Here is a 20,183-nt window from a genome sequence, read left to right as displayed (position 1 = left end):
TTTTTTTTTTTTTTTTTTAATACAAACTTGTTTTATAATTTATTCTTGTTTGAAATATTATTGAATTTATTAAATTATATTGAAAAATATAAATTATCCATTAAAATTTTGTTATAAGTCAATATTTAAAAAATATATAAAAAGGTGAGGAAAAATTGTCCATAGAGAATCCATAAATCTGTCCAATCTTGAACAGTAATTTTTTTATCTTTTTTTTTTTTTTTGTAAAAGTGAAGATTGAAGAACAAGCGATTAGTTAGTGCTTTCAAAACAAAAGGAACAGTGAGATAAATTTTGGCGGGAAGGAAAAATGGAGGTCGGCGGAGGAGGAGATGGAGGTTTTAGTCCTCGCGCCACCGTAGAAGACATACAGAGACGGCTGCTTCGACCGTCGTCGATTCACTCTCCACCTCCGACGCCGTCAATCTCGATATTCTCCTTACTGCTCCATTAATTTCACTAGTAATGTTTTTTAATCTCCTTGAGACCTGAACTTCTAGAATTTCTCGTGTTTATTTCCAGGTTTTCTCGCGGCAAAGATGTTCAAGGTCGAAATTCATCGCAGTTCGAGGCGAATGCCATGGGGCTTTATCGTAAACGAGAAGCAAAAGAAGGAGAAACTGCGAGCAGGAAGAGGAAACTCGAAGATTACTTGGATCCGGTTCTTCTCTCTGCGGTTTCTTCGAAGATCAGTCGTGCGCAGAAGGTTCCTAAGATGACGGTAAAGAGAGAGGTTAGGGATTTTGAGTGGCCCGTCGCTGAATTGAGGATGTTGATGGATGATTCGACGGTCGGAAAGGGGAAAACTAATACTGTTAATCTCGGTAATGACTCTGATTATCTCACAGAAAATGATGAAGAAGGAGATGTTAAAATCTCTACTCCGTTTCAAAAATTTGAGCAGACTGCGTTGGTACTGTTCGAATTATGAACTGAAATTGAAATATTAACTAACAAATGTAGGAATGTACAAAACTGGATAGAAATAAAGAAGATTGGAGGCTTGTTTCTGTTTATTTGCATTTTGTAGTCATACAAAGGGCCCTCTCTCCGTCTGAGATGAATTCTTCATCCCAATCTTGAAATCCCCTGGCCATTTAATAACGCACATAATTTTCCTTGCAAAATCTGGAAACGCATTTCTCTACCAGGGACTTCTATCAAAGCACAAAATCCGTGCTGGATTGTAATTATCGGCCGAGAGGACTGATTCGGAGGGATCCGCGGAGATTTGCGGTCAAGTAGAAGGATAGCATGCGACGGCACGCATCTCTGAGGCTACCTGTGGCCACGCCCTTTGAAGGTATCAGAAGGCGCAATACTGGTACCTTGCTTTCCCCTTCTGATGCTTCTGGATTGCCATTTTTAAAGGTTAATGTCATACATTACATGTCATTAACATTTTAGCGCTACTTTGATGAACCGATAACATTTTACTATGAGTATGGTCCTTTAAGAAAATGAACCAAACTTTGTCAAGTAAAATTGAACTGCGCCTTATTGTATGATCATTTTGTTAAGTAATTTTTTAGTTGTCCTAAAGTTATTTGTACTTCGAGAGTTCTGCATTGGCATATGAGAGAAAAGATATTCTCGCATGGAAAGATCATTCTTGTATGAGTGTTTAGCATGGTAGATTTCCCCGCTTCTTTTCAAGCCAGCATAAAAATTCCAGAGAGATCTGTTTTAACTTTCTGGCTGTTTATGACTAAAGTTTTGCTAGTGTTAGGTAAACTGAGCTGGTTAAGACTTATGATATAAGGTTTAATTAGTTGTATTACTGTTTTTTGATAGAACCTAGAAGTATATATAGCTTCTATCATCTTTGATCACTGATTGAATAATACTATTGCTCTTTGTGATCATTCTCTGTGAGAATTTGTGAAGTAGAACGGGGATTGCATACCAAAGCATAAAATTTTATTTGCTTTTCAAATTATTAGAATAGAAAAGGAGATACTAATTCTGGGACTTAGATGCATTTATCCTAAAAAATTTAAGCTTTTAAGAGGGTAACAACATTCATATGGGTAGTGAGTTATGGTTGGAGTAGTACAACAGTTAGTAATTTTAGGATTAGCTAGTCTGATGGTTATGATTTTTTTGCACCTTTTTAGTTCTGGAGAGACCTGATTAACTTGGGAGCCATAAATATGATCAGTCTTTAGAGCTGTATAAACAGTTAATTCAAATTACTTGACGAACATAACTTAGTCGCGTTTCGATTGGTAAAAAACTCTGCATGACAAACGTGGAGCCAAATTAGATTAAAAAAAAAAAAATGTAGTTATTTTTTAATTCGCTTGATGAGAAGCCTGCGGGAGGGACCCACTTTGCTTTGTGGTGGATTTGGTAAGTTATTTTTTTAAAAAAAATGTAGTTACGTCAGGTGTCAAGTTTGGTTTATGTAGCATTGTCTGATGGAATCTTTCCAAGAAGTCAGTTCTATTTGTATAAAATCTAAGTGGCAGCATCAGTGGTGATTTGCCAATCAATGTTTTAAAAGGGTTTTGAAGCTTACATCTTAAAGCTCCCCTCTAAATAAACTCTAGATAAAACTCTAACATTAATATTTAGTATTGAGATGTATTTGTTAGGACCACACAACAATACACGATAAACGTAAGGAACAGAAAGAAAATGCCAAGAGTAATATTAGGTTAAAGTTTATATTGATGAGTTTAAGTATATACAAGGTATATATATGATTCGGTTTATTATTAGGTATAATCATTTACTATATATAATTATGTATCACATGTAGTTTTACTCGATATAGATCTTTACTATACATAATTACTTACTATATATATATATATGACTATTGATTTGATATACTAGTTTCCCATACTGCAGGGCTTAAACCGAACAAGAAAGTGAAAGATAAAGGGTAGGAACCATTTATAAAAGACGTGAAAAGGAAAAGGCAAAAGAATTATTCTTTTGATTTGCTCAATCTCTGACCGCTAGTAGTGTATGAGGTGTTAATTTGAGGTCCTTATCATAGGTTATCCGATATTTGTTTGATGTTTACTATTCCTTTGATTCTCTATGCTTCTGATCATGTCTGCTGCTTGCAGGCTGCAGGGTGCCACACCACAGATGGATGCTACTGACCTTTTCTTTACTCGGCCACCACGACGGACGAGGAGAGATGCCTGCCCATTGCTGATGGTTGTACTCTGTCCCTGCTATTGGAGAATCATTGGGATACGAGATTTGCTTTGGACTCTCCATCTACTGTAAAACTTCCCTTTTTGTCGACATTTGGAGTTGCATTTACATGGACATGGAGCATGGAATAGACTTCCAAAAAGAAAAAGGTCCCCTCCATTTTCACTGTTTATTATAAAAAAAATTAATTTGTGGGCGTTAATATTCATTGATTTTAAGGATAAAAACGTCATTTCAGTTTCTTTAGTTTTTTTTTAGGGCGATTCTATCGATTTCCTTTTGTTATTTTTTTTCTGTTCTTTTCTATCTGCTTTTTTTCTCTCAGCATCGAATCTGAACTTGGTTTTTATTCCAAACATTATCTTCTTCTTGTTAAATTTATCTCAATTCTACCATTTTCTTCCAGTTCATCTTCATATGAATTGACTGAATATGGGTAATTGGATATCTCACTGTTCTCTATGAAAGCAGGGAATAGACGTTGCCCTGGCCTTCTGTCGAGTTTGTGGGCCTCTGATGTCACTGCAGTACGAAAGTAGTCTCATTGTGGTCTTTTCTATCATCCCTTTTGCCCTGCCAATCAGAAAATGCTCGAAACAAATGGCAACCCCTCTCTCTTACTGTCTGTTCTCTAATGATTTGAATTCAATGGTTTTCTTCTTAACATTTTCCTCGCCTGCAGCCACCGCCTTTGGCGTCTCCTAGTATATCAAATCATCCACCTCGGTCTCAGCCAGCGCTTAGGAGGTCCAGCGTATTGATGGCTCAACAGGTCTCTCTCTCTCTCTGTCTCAGAGTTTCTTTACTTTGTATACTTCTGAATAATGAGCGGAATTTTTTTAAGTTTGAATTGATTTCTAAACCAGGACGACGGGTGGCCTTTGGGATTAAGACTGCTAAATGCTAGAGTTGGATTGCTGGAAAACCGGGACTTTTCCGGATCAATCTCCTTCAACACTTTGCCCACTGGATCTCCGATCTCCTTCACTGACTCTTCAGATCTTGATTCTCAGGTATGTTCGTCTTGTTTTTTTCGTAGTAATTACGAATCTTCATAATAGTATAATAGTATCGGCTTCCACAAAAGGCAGGATCATCCCCGAAATTTGGGAAGAGTACTCCCTCCTAACAATTTTCCAACCCTTTTCTTGCACTTTTTGTGTTATAAATGGTCACAATTTTTCTTTAACTTCTCCCGCTTTGTTTCTGATTGATTGCAGTCAAGTGGTTCGTTCTTCCATGCTAAAAGCATCAGTGGAGCTAGTCTAATCAGCGGTTCTGGCATCGTTGAGCTCTCTAGTAGATCATCAAGAGTGGGAAGCACAGAAACCAGCCTAGGAGGATACAGAAAGAACGACTTCAAGTCCAAGCCATGGTTGTTTTCTCTTTGCTGTAAACTAAGCACCGACGCTGTGAGCGTCACCAGAACTCACTCGCTGGCTCACTTTCTGGAAGCGGAAAGGAGGAGAACCGCCGCTAATTGCCGGAGGGACCAGCTGAGAGCAATGATGCAAGGGCGGCCACGTCCCAATAATTTGTTGGCCAGCTGAAACACTGTTTTTCATTTTGAAATCTCTCTTTAAGTCAGGTACTTGGGACCCTTCATTTTCTAGTTTGGTTATTTTGGTTTCATCTCTCTTTTTGTGCATATTCGAATGGAGAGTTAATCTAAATGTAGGCCAAACGAGGTAAGTGTTTGGTACTATTTTCTTTAGAATGGTACATTCAAAATTTCTTACACTCCCAAAAAGTTTACTAAAAAAATTAATGTGAATATAGACGGTTTAAATTAGGAGTAGGGGAGGGATTGAGAGAACTCTCTAAAAAGAAAAGTTATTATGTCCTGTTTTAAAGAGAAGGATAATAAATTTTCTAGTTTTCAAAACTTTAGGTTGATTTTGATTTTAATCATAGGTAAAATGTAGATATTTTTATGAAAAAAAAAATTAAATAATTGTCAACTGTGGATACGCAATGAATGGATTCAACTCGCTAGAAATTTTTAAATATTAGATCTTCCATTATTTAATTGGATGATTGAAGAAATCTAATGTTTGAGTCCATTATAAATAATATCAACCGTTAGTAATTTTTTTTATTAAGTTTGATTTCGATTGATCTCTTCATCAACAAGTTAAAAAGACTAAATTTGTGATGTTTTAAGTTTAAATGATTGTTTAAATATTTAATTTTTAATCGTTATTTATTATTTATATACCATATCTGGTGATACGATATTAAATTTTTGTCTAGATGTCAACATTTGTATTAACATTTATAGATTTGACCTTGACGTAAAAAATGAATCTATATTTTCATTATATAAACAAATTTTAAAAACAATATATGTACTTTTAAAAAAAGATGAAATAAATTTATATTTCATATGAAAAAAAAAAGGTTGTGACCTCTTTTTAGTATAAATATTAAATTTTTGGAGTAGAACGGAATGGTTTCTTTTTCCTGCTTGTTTCAGAAAGTTGACCCATAGCGGTCAACGTTTGCAGTCTACACTATTGGAAGAGCTAATCCGACAAGGATAACGTTTGCACGACTTTGGAATATAATTATTTGGCCGATTTAAATAAAAATACTCATTGATATTCAAATTTAGATATTTTTTTAAATTATAGGTTAAAAATATTAATAAAAATATAATGTTTTTCATCCAAATTTGAATGATGATAGAGATGTTTTTATAACAATTTTTATTTTTTTTTTTGGTACTTTAAAATTTAGTGTGATTTCTTACCCAATCCATTAATAGATTAATTAAAGATCCAATATATTTATAAATTAAAAAAAAGTCTAAATCATTAAATAATAAAAACTAACCTTTAGTTTTGATAGATTTTTTTAAAAAAATAGAAATTAAATTATTGCATACGAAATTTAAAAGACTAATTATTGTTTTTTTTTTTTTTTTCTACCACATGCTTGTAAATTACATTTATTATCCCTTTGAAAAATATTTAAAAAAAATTATAATAATAATTAGTGTGTTGATGTTGTCATTAATAAAAATTGGTTTCATTATTAATGACCTCCTATATTTATAATTATGATTTACTTTTTGAGGTTAGTTTCCTAAATAACATAATTAGAACGATAATTATTAACATGTATTTTTAAAATCTCAAACTTCAAATAAACATATTAATTATTAAAAAATGTTATTTTTTATTTAAAAAGTATTAAAAAATTATCATCTGACTCGTTCACTTCTACGACATGACATGTCAACAACATTTTTATTATTATTATTATTCATAGAATGTGACATAACAACTAAAAATATTTAAACAAAATTCAAATTTTAAAAGTCAAAAGGGCACTTAGTTGAATTCTTAAGAATTTAGGGACTAAAATGAAAAGTGGAAGAAAGATTTTTGAGGGACCTAAAATAAATATCTTGGTAAAGGAAACAGCTAATTATTGACCAATTTATGAAGCTTTGTTACAACTCAAAAACATAACAAAGTACTCACCAAGCATACCTGACTCAGTAACGACATACTCGACCACCTTATACTTACTTAAGACGATCGAATCGTATGAACCACGCTTGTCGCCGTGCTTCTTAGACGTTCAAGTAGATTTTATACGTGTAGTGAACATAACCATTGGTATTCTACCATATCCAAGACTTTGTTACATCGACCGTCGAAGAAGATTCCGATCGGAAGATGCTACCTTAGAAACTCTTATCGACGTCCTCGCCACATTCAACCGAAAATCGTCCTGTACTGTGGCTACCAATCTTCCCAAATGAACCTAAGGCTGATAAGCTCTTGAAGCTACTGCTACCCTCACTGAAATTCGACTTCCTCGACCGCCTTGGTTTCGATGAACTAACTTCAGATTCTTGATTATCAGCCACCTTGGTCTTTGCCACGAGTAGTTGAGTAATGCTGCTTCGACAAAACGGGCAAAGCGGGGCGGTAAGACACGTGCTCGAGGTGTTTTGCTTCTTGTAGCAGCATAAGGCTAGAGTGCAATGGGCACACATTTGATGACCACATGGATGGACCTCTAAAGTACAGGCCTGTTCGAAGCATATGCAGCATAACTCGACGTCGCACCCCTGTTTGAAAGTTTCGATGAGCAAATAAGAATTAGAATATGTTGAGTTTGAGGAAACTATATCAGTATGTTTCACTCGATGAAAGTCATATGAAATCCCACATCGGTTGGGGAGGAGAACGAAACATTTTTTATAAGAGTGTGGAAACATCTCCCTGGCTTACGCATTTTAAAAACCTTCGCGGGAAAGACCAAAGAGGACAATATCTGTTAGTGGTGGGCTTGGATTGTTACAAATGGTATCAGAGCCAGACATCGGGCGATGTGTCAGCGAGGAGACTAAGCCTCTTAGGGGGGTGTACACGAGGCGGTATGCCAGTAAGAACACTGGGTCTGAAGAGTAGTAGATTAGGGGGTCCCACACCGATTGGAGAAGGGAACGAGTGCTAGCAAGGACACTAGCCCTGAATGAGGTGGATCGTGAGATCCCATATCGGATGGGGAGGAGAACGAAACATTGTTTATAAGGGTGTGAAAACATCTCCCTAACAGACACGTTTTAAAAACCATGAGAGGAAACCCGAAAGGGAAATTCCAAAGAAGACAATATCTTCTAGCGGTGGGATCTTAAATAATATTACCTCAAAAGCATGAAAGTTCGAGCGGAAAAACTGTTATTACCTCAGATTCTGCATCATCCAACTCAACATCGGATTGTAACGGAGACGGAGATGAGTAGGAACTCTCCTTCAATATGGCCTTCTCCCTCTCCATGTTTGCTTCCACTAAGGCCCTCTCTAGCATAGCTTTTGCCTCTTCATTTAGCTCATTGATGAATTTCAATTTTGATGGCCAAACAAGAGGCTCTGCTGCTGAAGGATTCAGCAAAGCTGCACACGCTCGATTCTTCCGTTTTATAGCGATCGAGTAAGGTATTCTCCTACAAACATGTATTAACAAGTTCGAGCAATTAAGATCGAGTATTCATAATCATATTTGATCCACAAGTTCATGATTCATATAACATGCTAGAGCTTACCCAGCTGAATCCACTTGTAATCTTTCAGCTCCCCATGCAAGCAATTCTCGAACGCATTCTAACGAACCACTTCGAGCAGCTAGATGAAGAGGCGAACTCCCAGGATAGCTGCAAATTGTAATGAAAGATCAGCTCATCAGCTCATACAAACACAATCAATATCACAATCAGCTTAATATCTACCCATAAGCACAAGTTGAAGCACAAACAAGAGCCCCATTCGCCAAAAGTATCCGAATGCACTGTGGCTGTTGTTGTCGTGCAGCTATATGCAACGGAGTAGCACCTCCTCCGTCTCGAATATTCACATATCTAATAAACCCCCTGTCGACGACATCCAATTCAATGTAAATAACGCATCAAAACACGAAAAATCAATATCTATGGGGATAAGAACTAACCAAGTAGCTGCAACAGGAGCTGAATGAGCAGCAGAAATAATAGCTTCTAAGCAATCAGAGTGGCCAAAATAAGCAGCATAATGCAGGCAGGTTCGTCGATTTAGAGTATCAAACATCAAAATCTATTGATATCATATGAATAAACACATTGTTATGTAATTGAAACAAGCATACGCCAAGAACATTCAATAAATCATACAAATTAGGACACAAACATTTGCTCCTGCTTCAATCAATCTCTGCACACAAGATATCTTCCCGTTCATCGTAGCCAGCATTAATGGTGTCTAAGTTCATCAAATCCAAATCAAATTAAACCAAAACATGAGATTCAAAGTGCAAACAAAATGGATTAAATGTTCTTAGCGATTAGATGAAATCATTACCTGTTTATTGCGATTCAACACATCAGGATTCACAGACCGATCCAAGAGCATATTAAGAATCTGATAACAAATGCCCAAATAATCATTCACAAATCAAGAAAAGAAAGAACAAAATAGAAGGAATCAAGACCCACCTCGATCTGACCATAAGCAGCGGCGATGTGAAGAACAGACATTTTAGTACGAGGAGTGGTGAGTTCCATCATAGTTGGATCAGCCTCCAGCATAGCCAGAACGAGCTCCGAATCCCCATTTTGCACAGCTCGGAATAGCCCATTTTCATGGTGTTCGCCGCAGCTCAGCCCTTGACCCATCAGCTCTCCAGGTGGGTTACGCCGTCAGTTCATGTAGAAGTACCCAGCAACTGATTCACGCGCCACCGCCTGCGGAGGCTGACCAGAGTTAATGTGAAAGGGGAATTTCTTGTGGAGAAAATCGTGGAGGAGTTGGCCTTCTTCGGCTGCTTGACCTTATTGCGTGAAATTTATGACCATTGGTGTCGGAATCTGACCCATTCCCCAACGAATCCGACTGCCGTGTATTTTTGTAATTTAATTAACAAAAAAAAAAAAGAGAGACAAAATTAAAGTCAATTAATTATTAATTTAATCTCAATTTGTTTTTGTTTTTTCTCTTTCTTTGTCTAAAGTTCCATAAGAATTAGGCTGGTTGGTGAAGTTAAGCTTTTACGGTAAGGATTATATATATATATATAAATTTATAAAATAATTGAAATATTTTGATTTTCAAACTAGAGATATTTCTATTTCAATCGGGAAGAGCTAACACACTATCTCACACTCTTATATAGTCAAGTAGTTGGTCGATCATTCCACATCACCAAACATGTCGGTCTTGACATTGCATGATATGTTAATCTTATCAATCAAGAGAGTTAGTCGCCGTCATGCTTACTTTAATGAACAATTTCTATTATCTATTTCAATCGGGATGAGCTAACACACTGACTCACACTCTTATGTAGTCAAGTAGTAGCTGACCATTCCACATCACTAAATGTCAGTTTCACTCGAGTCTCTTTTTTCCACGTTATCGGAGAGGAGAATAGAATATCTATATCAAGAAATGGAAGAGAAAGCATATCAAGTCCAATGTTGGGATTTCAGGCTTATATGTAGGACCTTGACTACTACGATCGGGATCTTGAGTCCTTTCCTCTCCTTGACTTGTATTAGTAGAGCGTTCTTCATCTAAAGGCTCTGAATATCATCTCGACACTGCATGATATGTTAGCCTTGTCAACCAAGAGAGAGTTAGCTTAAGATCTAGGTTACAACAAAATATAGTATTAAGTGGCGCTTCTAGAATGTTAAGTTGCAGTAAACAAATGCTTTTCAGAACATCACGTAACTAACCATGGATAAAAGGTTGGTTAAAACTTAACTAGAGGTGAATATTGTGTTATACTTTACTTTATACTTACTACATGCACTCAATATTTCACAAAACTTTAAACAATATAAGACCAAATATCACTTTATATCGACTTTTAATATTTTGTTATATACGTTCCATCAAACCCATAAATTTGTATCTTTAAAATTACAAAAGTATTCTCGATTATATGAATATATAAATTAGAATAATACCAAATTTAATTTAATCCCTTTTATTATATGGATCGAAATTTAAGAGTAAATTGATACAAAACGCTATTATCGATAATTTAATAATAAACTTTTAATTAGTAAAATAAAAAAAGAATAATACACTTTTGGTGGTTACAAGTAAATATTTGTCAAGTGGAATAGAATGGCAAAGTTGACTCAAAAGTGGGAAAACACTTCAATACTTGAGCTTTGAATCCTTAAGGATAAAAGGATTTACAAATATAAACAAGAAAAGAATAACAAGCTTTTACTTTAATATCTTGCTTTTAAATTACGAAAACGAGCTAAATTCGTTGATTGAGCTTTTTTGAATCTTGCCTTATCGAGATCTTGGTTGAATATCATACTCAATCGAAGAATGTGTATCAATTAGCGTTGAATTAGGTCCTCTGCTAAGTATTTGAATGGTAAAATCAACATTGTCGTCGTATTACTCGACCTAATTATGCATGAAATAAAAAATAAATTCGATAACCCACCCCTGATGAAATGACCAAACAACAAGAAATGTTTGGCAGAGGATTGCTACAAATCTACTCCATTTTCTAACTTTCTGTTCTCTTTTGGGAGAAGTATCCAATTTTATTTCATCATTACACTAACCAACTTTGATAAATATATTGAATTCAATTCATATTTTTTATGATAAAAAATTATAAAAATTCCTAACAAGTAGAGATTTCTTCGCCACCTATTTCATTCTAAAAAAATTTGGTTTAATTTTGTGAGAATGATAGACCCTTCATTTTTCAATATAATCTTTATTAAAAAAATGATAATATATTTTATAAACAAATGTATAATATAAATTAAAATTTTAATATTATAATCTTTTTTTTTTTTTTTTTACACAAAAATAAATTCAATCAAAATTGAAAATTGTTAACCTAATCTATCTTTTACAGTTTGGGAGCCCAGCCCAAATCTCTTTAGGGACAGCCCAAGCCCAAAATGAACTGCTCTCCATTCTCCCAGCGTTAGCAGAGCTCCGCGGTTCCCAAACTGCACCTCTCTCTTGAAACTTGAAAGCGCCATTGCCAGAACCTTGCACCTTTTCTCTCCGCCTCTCTCACGAAACCGCTCGTTTATTGACGCGTTAAGACCTCCTTATATCTACTCTGCTGAAACGAGCCCAATTGGTCTTGTGGATCACTCCGATTTCAAGACTTAAGAGGTTCGCTTCATCTTTATCTCATCAGAATCTGGTGATTAACGGAGTTCTTTCGGCAACTGATTCTGTGGATTGTAACTTATAGTTCCTCACTTTCTGGGTCAGCGGCTTCCTTCAACTTTTAATGAGCCCCCGTTTTATCTGATCAGAATCTGATTAAGCACGGTGTTATTTCGATAGCTGATTCTGAGATTTGTTTCTCATACTGCCTCATTTTCTACTGAATTGGACTGTTAAATAAACATTCTAGTATTATGGGAGATTTCTCGGTTTCTTATATGGTTTACTTCTTTTCTCATGCGGGGTTTTGGGGTTTAATTAGTTTCAGGAAACGTTTAATTTATGAGGGTTTTAAAATTTTAGCTCTAGAATGAGCTTAAGTGAAATTTAGAGATGTTTTGAGGCATTGATAGTTTTATGGTTGAAGTATTGTGTCAATGCCCTTGTTTAACCTTTTTTTTTCAAATGATTCGTTTCAGTGTTTGCTTCTTTGTATTTAGGGCCTTCAAGTCTTCGTACATTTGAAACCTTGCATTTGTTGGTGAAGTAACAGGAGAGCAATCATGGATGGTAAGTTGACAATTGTATTCTTATCAGTAATTAATGACTGTTCTCTTTGGTAAAGAGTTTGCTAGAGCAACTTCATTTTCTGCTTCTGTTTTCTGAACTTTTGTTTCTGTGAGTGTCTGTGCTGGGATAGTGCTGAGTTCTCATTCTTTTCTACTCCCATAATTCAGTGGCCTATTCACTGTTGTAAATGGAATAAAAAGGTTGTATGTAACAACCTAAGTTCACCGCTAGCCGATATTGTTCTCTTTGGGCTTTCCCTTTCGGGCTTCCCCTCAAAGTTTTAAAACGCGTCCACTAGAGAGAGTTTTCTACACCCTTATAAGAAATGTTTCATTCTCCTCTCTAACCGATGTGGGATATCATAATCCACCCCCCTTGGTGGCCCAACGCCCTCGCTGGTTCACCGCCGGTGTCTAACTTTGATACCATTTGTAACAGCCCAAGCTCACCGCTAGTAAATATTGTCCTCTTTGAGTTTTCCCTCAAAGTTTTAAAACGCGTCTACTAGGGAGAGATTTCCACACCCTTCTAAGGAATGTTTCGTTCCCCCTCCAACAGATGTGGGATCTCACATACTATCTTTCTAAAAATAATAAGGAACACATGTGTTGTTGGTTTCAATGTGTTTATTATCCTAAAGAATGTTTCCTTATTTGTGTTTCACAGTAACAATCCCATTTGAGAAAGGTTGATTCTGTATGTTGTCCAAGTTTTCTTTTTCCTCCTTCGCCACTGTCAGCCTTGTTCCGATCGGAATCCAGTCACATACAAAAGAAAACCACCAGCAATGGCAGCAGCATGATCAAAACTACTAGCTACGTTAAAATTTAAATTTGGAGACCCTTTGTTTGCCTTTAAAGTTTTCATTTTCGATCAAACAATTGCAGCCAAGTGATTCAATTTCATGAGCTGCTTTGGGACAATAACTTTTTTGGATTTTTAGACTTCTCTTTCAAGTTTTTTAGTTTTCTTAATTTTCCTATGCACGTCTAATTAAATATCCAATCCTCTGTTGTTACTTGCAAAAGTATAAATAGAAGTCAAAAGATTGTTTAACTTGGTAATTGAATTTGTTTGAGCTGAAACAGACTATAGTTGACTAATCTTCACCATTTTGGCTACAGTCGACTCGCAACCAACCATGGAAGAAACCATCTTGGTTGGTGATGATTTAATGATGGGGCCACCATCACCTATCATTCCCCCTGAAATTGCATCTCATGTGCTGGAAGGTGTTGATTTATGTGATGGTATATTGAGGAATCTCTTTTTATGTAAGTTTTCTTCTTTATTAGTAGTTGTCATTATCTTTTATTAGCTCTTCTTATAGAATTTAAGCTTGCTTTCCAATTTTTCTTTATAGGCTTGCAAATCAATGATATCGAACCTTTTTGTCAAGATGAAATAGCTGTTTATCGACAGTGTGCCGAAAAACGGGTAACACTAAAACTTATTGAAATTCAGATTTGAGATGCCAGTCTTTTCTTATTTCTAGAATTGTTCTGTTGAGGGCTGCTGGGTGCTGGGAATCCATTAAATTGAATAAACAGCTAGAAGTCGGTTCTTATTTCTAAAATTGTGGAAAAACTTTCCATAATCCCTTTGATATTCTTTTGGGTTTATTCCTCATCTCCCATTATATTTTGTTCCCTTGCTTCTTTAACGACACCTTCCTAATTATTTGGCTGCATAAATAAATTGTAGGATAGAGAACTAAGACAACGGCTTCAAGATAGCGAAAGAAAATTAGGGTCATCAATGCCTCTAGATGCAGCAAAGGAAAGGGCTACGCAACTCGAATCAGAAGTAACGTCATTGGAGAGGTATGCTAGCACTCTCCAGCAATTACAGTTACCGACCATTATTGTCAGATTCTGAATCTTGTGGTAGATTTTATTTCCTCTTGTTGAATTTATACATTAGTTTCGTCAAACTGGTTGATCTTCAGTCCAAAATAGTTCCCTCTGTGTTTCTTAAAGATTACGAGGTTGATTATATATATCAAGAAATTTTTTCAAGGATACCTCGCTACATATCTTTCGCTACATATCTTTCGGGTCACTATCTCAAGAACAAAGTCGATAATTTTTATGTGTTAACATGGCTATGGATATAGATTGGATGTGGTGATTAGAAACGAACCCTCTTACTTTTGAAGATTGGCCCTTGATTGGGATGAGAAATTGAGGATCTTGTTTGGTTCTTGGATGCTAGATGGGTTTAGTTATCAATTCTCTTGCAATTACTCATCTTTCTTGATTCAAGTATTGAAGAGGATTTTTTTAAACTGTCTACAGAAAGTTTTACAAGGAGAATACCTTGTCCTTCCTCCTTTTTACCTTACTGTTTTGTGAGTTAATAGAATGGTTCTAGTCGAGTTCACGTTTCCCTTCTGGGACTCGATTGCAATAATATTCTGTTTCACGTCCCTAACTTTCGCTCATATATCCTTTTGATCTGCAGACGCTTGATTCTTGCTAGTGGGGTTGAGGGCATCGAAGGATTCCGTCAAAGATGGAGTTTACACGGTCGACTCACGGACACCAAGTAATCTTGATCTTCTGTTTCATCACTCAGTATCACTCAGTGTCGACATTAACGGTTGTCTTACATCCATTTTAATTAATGCAGGAAAAGGGTGGAATCTTTAAAGCAAGGAATTGAGAACAGGAGAGACGATAAGCCAGCAGCGGAGAAAACGTCGACTTCCAAAAGATGGTTCTTTTAATGTTAGTGCTTGATTCAGATACCAGGCTTCTTCCTATTTGGTTCTTAAAGGCTCAATGAACGATGATTCTTCTGAGAATACAAACAAGGGGTTGAGTTTTAGGCTCTAATTAGTCTGATACGGCGTCGTTTTACAATTTTCTTGGCAAAAAAAGAAGCTATTGGCTATGAAGATACTGTGTTTAATTATGTAATCATGGGCAGACTCTGAAAATTAGCTTCTTTTAACTGCATATATATATATAGTTAAAGGAAATTCTAGTTAATCTTTAGCCTTCGAAAGCTAAGGGTTAAAGTAGATTTCAATTTTACTGATATATCAATAAAATAAAAAAATATATATTTGAATTAATGATTTTTAGTTTCAAAATGAGTTATAAATTTAGATATTGGTATTATGCTTTTTATTGAGATTAATACATAATAAAATTTATTATACTTTATAGATATTTATAAGAGATCGAGAAATACTGATTAATTCTGCTGATTTATGATTTTATCCACGTGTTGAAACCGATATGGCACGAAAGCGCGTGCCGTGTGTGATCAAATCAGTGGAATGGAGAGTGGGGTTAAAAGATAGTTTTGTCTTTTCTTTTCGTGATGCGTGTAATGCACAACCCACTATGGCGCGTCGATATCACTGAAAAGTTTCCGACATTCTCTTCCCACAAATTCCTTCTTTTTGACCTTCTTACGTGTCGCATTCTTATTGGTTTTAGTTACATTCTTTTCCAAACTTATTCACATTATTTTTTATTTAAAGCCAAATTATATATATAAAAAAGAAAAACCCTTAAAAACTATTATTTATTTCAAAAATCTCTTTTAAAAAAATTACTTAGTAAAAATTAAATGAAAAATCTGCTTACGGATGGTTTCTAATAACTTTTTTATTCTATAAAAAATGTGTAAAAAACTTTTGAAAAATATGAATATATTTTAAATGGATAGAAAAATTCAAAATTATTTTTCACAATTTCATTCATTCTCATATTAAATTTAGTTTTCTAAATTATATTTTATTCGATTAAATTATATTTTAAAAAACTTTAATTTAGGCCTTTAAAATCACCTGAAATCATTTTAATTCAGAGGGCTAAATGATTTGTTTTTATTAATTTTTATATGATTTGTTTACGTTAATTTTGGGTTACATTAAGTTTAAAATAAAAAAAAAAAAAAGCACTGAAGCCAAGAAAATAAACTTCAGGTGTGGCTTTTGCTTTTGGTGTTACCCAACCTGACAAACGCTAAGCTTTTGAGTTACCCTTTCATTAATTACTTTTTAAATTTATGTCCTTTTTTTTTCTTTCTTTTTTCGCTTCTCAAACCTTATAATCACATTCATCATTTATAAAATCAATATTTAATGTCAATCATTTTCAAAAGCCAAATTTTATGACCAATTTTTGTTTTTTTTTTCCATTTTAATTTTTAATGCAAATAATTTCAATTATATTAAATTACCCATTTAACCACGAATCGAGGTTGGAGCTAGAATCCAGTGTGGAACCACTTCTAATAGGATTGAAAATTTTCATTTAGACCAAAAAACCAAAGAGGGAGAAAAAAAAAATGTAGTTAAAAGGAGTTTGTATGTATTGAAAGGTATAAAACTACAGTATTATATATTTATTTACTTAATAAATAAATTAAGTGTTAGTATATAAATTTTAATTTTTAGAAATGATGTTAAAAATAATGTTATATTATAATATTATTAAATTTATTAGAATGTTTTATGTTTTTTAAATAGAAATTATTTATTAAAATGTTTTTTTTCTTTAATGTAAATAAAAAATTGAATATTTTATTTTTCCTTATTAAAAATTTTAGACAACACTCATCACATATAAAAACTACTAAAAAGAGTTATTCAACATGAAACCCTAATTTGCTTACAAAAATAAAATATAAACTTAAAGAAAGAAAAAAAAAAAACATAAAAGTCTCTCATATTTAAGAATGGGAAGAAGATGAAGGATTAAAAGCAGTCCAACAATGTCGATCACTTCCTGCAACAACTCCCCAAAATGGCTTCCCCACGTTGTTGTTGTTGTTAACCTTTTGTTGCCCGACCACGTTATAGCTCGACGATGCCTCGATGACATTATTTCCGAGCAACCGAGCTGGTTGCAATTGGTGAAGCTGAAGCTGTTGTGGCCGCCATTGATGTTGATCCAACCCTAAAAAGTTGGCCATCCCAATGGGATAACTTGAACCCTTGCCTCCTTCGATTTGTGTACTAATCGCGTTGTAATTTAATCTCATTGCTTCTCCTGCTCAAAATTATGTTAGTTCGATCTAAAAAGAGTTTTCAAATATTTCATAGTTTAACTAGTTAAAACGTTGTAACGAGTATCAAATTCTCAAATCTCGATTGATTATCCTCGACAATTAAAGACGGTATATTCAAGTTTTTAATAATTGTCGAGAACCCGATTCCTAGAATAATAAATAGATAATTTTGTGGGGCTGAAAAATGAAATAGGAGGTGGCGACAAGGGAAGAAAGGCTTTTTCATCTCTATCTTGCCCCGTGGACATTTCTAAGTGTAACGACCCTAATTTTTCTACTTAACCTAAAACCGGCATTGTACACATATCATGATCCTACATAATTTCAAATAAGCCTACATCGATAAAATTAGAGATCCCACATCGATTGGGGAGGAGAACGACATTTTCCTAATAGACGCATTTTAAAGCCTTGAGGGAAAGACAATATTTGCTAGTGGTGGGCTTGAGTCATTACAGTTTCAAACTTTCCCTCAATGTTTTTAAAACACGTATGCTAGAGAGAGGTTTTCACACCCTTAGAAGGAATGTTTCGTTCTCCTCCCTAATCGATGCGGGATCTCTAATTTTATCGATTTAGGCTTAGTTGAAATTATGTAGGTTCATGATATGTGTACAGTACCGATCTTAGGTTACATAGAAAATTTAGGGTCATTATACCTAGAGATGTCCACAGGGCAAGATAGAGACGAAAAAACCTTCCCGTCCTTGTCCCCACCTCCTATTTCATTTTTTCATCCCCACAAAATTATCTATTTATTTTTATAGAAATCGAGTTCCCGACCAAAAATTCACACTAAACATATATTCTTTTCAATTTTTTTAACGGATAATTTTATTTTTCCTAAAATAAATATAAAATATCTTAATAAATTGAGCTAAACTAAATTTCATAATATACTTATTAGGTTAAAAAAATTAATGTTCATAAGATTCTAAAAAGTTGGTCTAAAAAGTGAAAAACATCCTAAAATTAAAAAAAAAAAAAATCAAAATAGTGATTTAAAAGGATTAAACTTTTTTAAATGTAAGCAATAATTTAACACGTCATCAGTTGATATGATTACCAGCTGCAGCAGTAGTAGAGGATTGGCTTGGGGAGTTAACCGGAGATTTGGACGCACTTTTGGTTCTTTTATTACTATTCCGGCGGTAGCCACCACCTACCGGGACGCTTCTGAGAGCGCCGCCTCTGGTCCAGTACCGGCGGCAGGTCTTACAGAAGTGGCGGGGTTGAGACAGGCTATAGTTGTTGAAGTAACAAAACTTGGTGTTTCTTGATTCACATCTCGGGCACTTCAGCCGTGCCGGATCCGTCATCGACTCAGGCCGCCCTTGTGGCAGCGCCGGCGGCGGCGGCGGCGACACCGTCTGAAAACAAAAATAGTCTTAGATTAATAAAATTTTGTAGGGAAGAAATTAAGAAATGAAATGGTTACCTGTTCTTCAAAATTTGATGGGATGATGGATGGAAATGCCATTGTTCTTCAAAAAAATTGATGGGTTTTTTAGAGAGAGAAAGAGGGTGGGAGGGGAGAGAGAAAATTTCATTACATTTTAGGGTTTTAATGAAAAATTAATTATGTGAACTAAATTAAAAAAATTTAAAATAAACAAAAATAACAATTTTAACTCAAAATTAAAGTGCTTCAAAGCTGAGATGGACCCGACCAAATGAACCTTTATCACACATGGGTCATGTGGATGTTTTTTTTTTTTTTCATATAATAATAATAATAATAATAATAATTGTTCAATAAACTAATTATTGTAAGGAATAATATTTCATGGATCTTTGTTTCATTAAAGAGAATCAAACATTCTATTTTCTTTAATTTATGCAATTTTTTAACTATAAAATATTTAGTTTATGATTAAATAAATTAGGATATGTTCTAATGTAAATTTAATTTACAATTCTATAGAAATTACGGATTTATCCTTTAAAAACTTAATTTACAATTTTAAACTATAGAAATTATTAAATTATCCCTTAAAATGTTACGAAAACTTAATTTAATTATGAAATTATCCCTTGAAATGTTACCATGTAAATTTACAATTCTAGACTATAAAATTACTACATTATCCCTTGAAATGTTACCTGTAAACTTAATTTACAATTCTAGGCTATAAAAATTACAAAATTATCCCTTGAAATGTTACGATGTAAAATTAATTTATAATTTTAGACTATGAAAATTACTAAATTATCCCTGGAAATGTAAACTTAATTTACCATTCAAGACTATTAAGTTTATAGGGCTTATATCACAAAGGATATGAATGTGTTTTTTTTTTTAGTATTATATAATTTAGAAGAAAAATTAATTTTCGCCACATGAAATTCTAAATATATATATTTTTCAATTTTTGCATGGACATATTATGAAAAGCTGTTTGTCGTACGTTCCACCACATGGGCACCGCTATACATGAAATGATAATAATATATATACATACATGATACATAGATGTATGTATGTAATAGTATATTATATTTTGAATTTTTATTTATATATGAAACGTAAATTATTGAATATTTGTTTAATAATGTTTTAGGAAATAGAATCCATTTAATTGTATCAATTTTTATCTTAAAAAATTAGACCCTTAAATATAGACAATTATTATAATTTCTACCGAATAATTAAAAAAAAAAATCATTTTCTCACCAAATTAAATATAATTAAGGTGGTTTGAAATTAAGAATTTAAGGTAAAATTTAATACAATTAGTTGTCTAAAAATGTCTAAAAAAA

General features: G+C 34.0%; 5 protein-coding genes across 8 annotated transcripts; 3 read left to right on the top strand and 2 right to left on the bottom strand.

The window, feature by feature from the left end:
* Positions 1 to 227: 227 nt before the first annotated feature.
* On the top strand, positions 228 to 1,366 carry LOC111471294. 2 transcript variants are annotated; one of them, XM_023117023.1, is made up of 3 exons: positions 228 to 420; positions 523 to 824; positions 1,152 to 1,366. In XM_023117023.1, exons 1-3 carry the CDS (start codon positions 311 to 313, stop codon positions 1,208 to 1,210), a joined length of 471 nt encoding a protein of 156 aa, XP_022972791.1. In that variant the 5' UTR covers positions 228 to 310; the 3' UTR covers positions 1,211 to 1,366. The 2 variants fall into 2 exon arrangements, with proteins under 2 accessions (XP_022972791.1, XP_022972790.1); XM_023117022.1 differs by lacking the exon at positions 1,152 to 1,366 and having other exon boundaries at positions 523 to 1,013.
* Positions 1,367 to 3,102: 1,736 nt separating this feature from the next.
* LOC111471292 lies at positions 3,103 to 4,914 on the top strand. Of its 2 annotated transcripts, XM_023117018.1 has the most exons (5): positions 3,103 to 3,323; positions 3,646 to 3,777; positions 3,857 to 3,946; positions 4,041 to 4,187; positions 4,395 to 4,914. In XM_023117018.1, the coding sequence occupies exons 2-5, from the start codon at positions 3,691 to 3,693 to the stop codon at positions 4,722 to 4,724; spliced, it is 654 nt and encodes a 217-aa protein (XP_022972786.1). In that variant the 5' UTR covers positions 3,103 to 3,323; positions 3,646 to 3,690; the 3' UTR covers positions 4,725 to 4,914. The 2 variants fall into 2 exon arrangements, with proteins under 2 accessions (XP_022972786.1, XP_022972785.1); XM_023117017.1 differs by lacking the exon at positions 3,103 to 3,323 and having other exon boundaries at positions 3,555 to 3,777.
* Positions 4,915 to 6,549: 1,635 nt separating this feature from the next.
* Positions 6,550 to 9,415, bottom strand: LOC111471289 (putative E3 ubiquitin-protein ligase XBAT31). Its single transcript, XM_023117015.1, has 8 exons — positions 9,158 to 9,415; positions 9,024 to 9,083; positions 8,853 to 8,924; positions 8,638 to 8,759; positions 8,420 to 8,560; positions 8,237 to 8,344; positions 7,879 to 8,137; positions 6,550 to 7,258 (listed from the first exon to the last, which is right to left on the bottom strand). The coding sequence occupies exons 1-8, from the start codon at positions 9,335 to 9,337 to the stop codon at positions 6,869 to 6,871; spliced, it is 1,332 nt and encodes a 443-aa protein (XP_022972783.1). The 5' UTR covers positions 9,338 to 9,415; the 3' UTR covers positions 6,550 to 6,868.
* A 2,232-nt stretch (positions 9,416 to 11,647) lies between these two features.
* LOC111471293 lies at positions 11,648 to 15,367 on the top strand. Of its 2 annotated transcripts, XM_023117020.1 has the most exons (7): positions 11,648 to 11,828; positions 12,326 to 12,395; positions 13,520 to 13,669; positions 13,759 to 13,832; positions 14,100 to 14,218; positions 14,859 to 14,942; positions 15,027 to 15,367. In XM_023117020.1, exons 2-7 carry the CDS (start codon positions 12,389 to 12,391, stop codon positions 15,121 to 15,123), a joined length of 531 nt encoding a protein of 176 aa, XP_022972788.1. In that variant the 5' UTR covers positions 11,648 to 11,828; positions 12,326 to 12,388; the 3' UTR covers positions 15,124 to 15,367. The 2 variants fall into 2 exon arrangements, with proteins under 2 accessions (XP_022972788.1, XP_022972789.1); XM_023117021.1 differs by lacking the exon at positions 11,648 to 11,828 and having other exon boundaries at positions 12,309 to 12,395; positions 15,027 to 15,330.
* Positions 15,368 to 16,988: 1,621 nt separating this feature from the next.
* Positions 16,989 to 18,963, bottom strand: LOC111471291 (dof zinc finger protein DOF3.6-like). The gene is made up of 3 exons (XM_023117016.1): positions 18,862 to 18,963; positions 18,490 to 18,793; positions 16,989 to 17,404 (listed from the first exon to the last, which is right to left on the bottom strand). The coding sequence occupies exons 1-3, from the start codon at positions 18,901 to 18,903 to the stop codon at positions 17,085 to 17,087; spliced, it is 666 nt and encodes a 221-aa protein (XP_022972784.1). The 5' UTR covers positions 18,904 to 18,963; the 3' UTR covers positions 16,989 to 17,084.
* Between the last annotated feature and the right edge of the window lie 1,220 nt (positions 18,964 to 20,183).

Source organism: Cucurbita maxima, unplaced genomic scaffold (genome assembly GCF_002738345.1).
Source record: "Cucurbita maxima cultivar Rimu unplaced genomic scaffold, Cmax_1.0 Cma_Scf00049, whole genome shotgun sequence".
Taxonomy (NCBI): Eukaryota; Viridiplantae; Streptophyta; class Magnoliopsida; order Cucurbitales; family Cucurbitaceae; genus Cucurbita; species Cucurbita maxima.
Note: the sequence above shows the minus strand (reverse complement) of the source record. Positions and strands in the feature narration are given on the sequence as shown.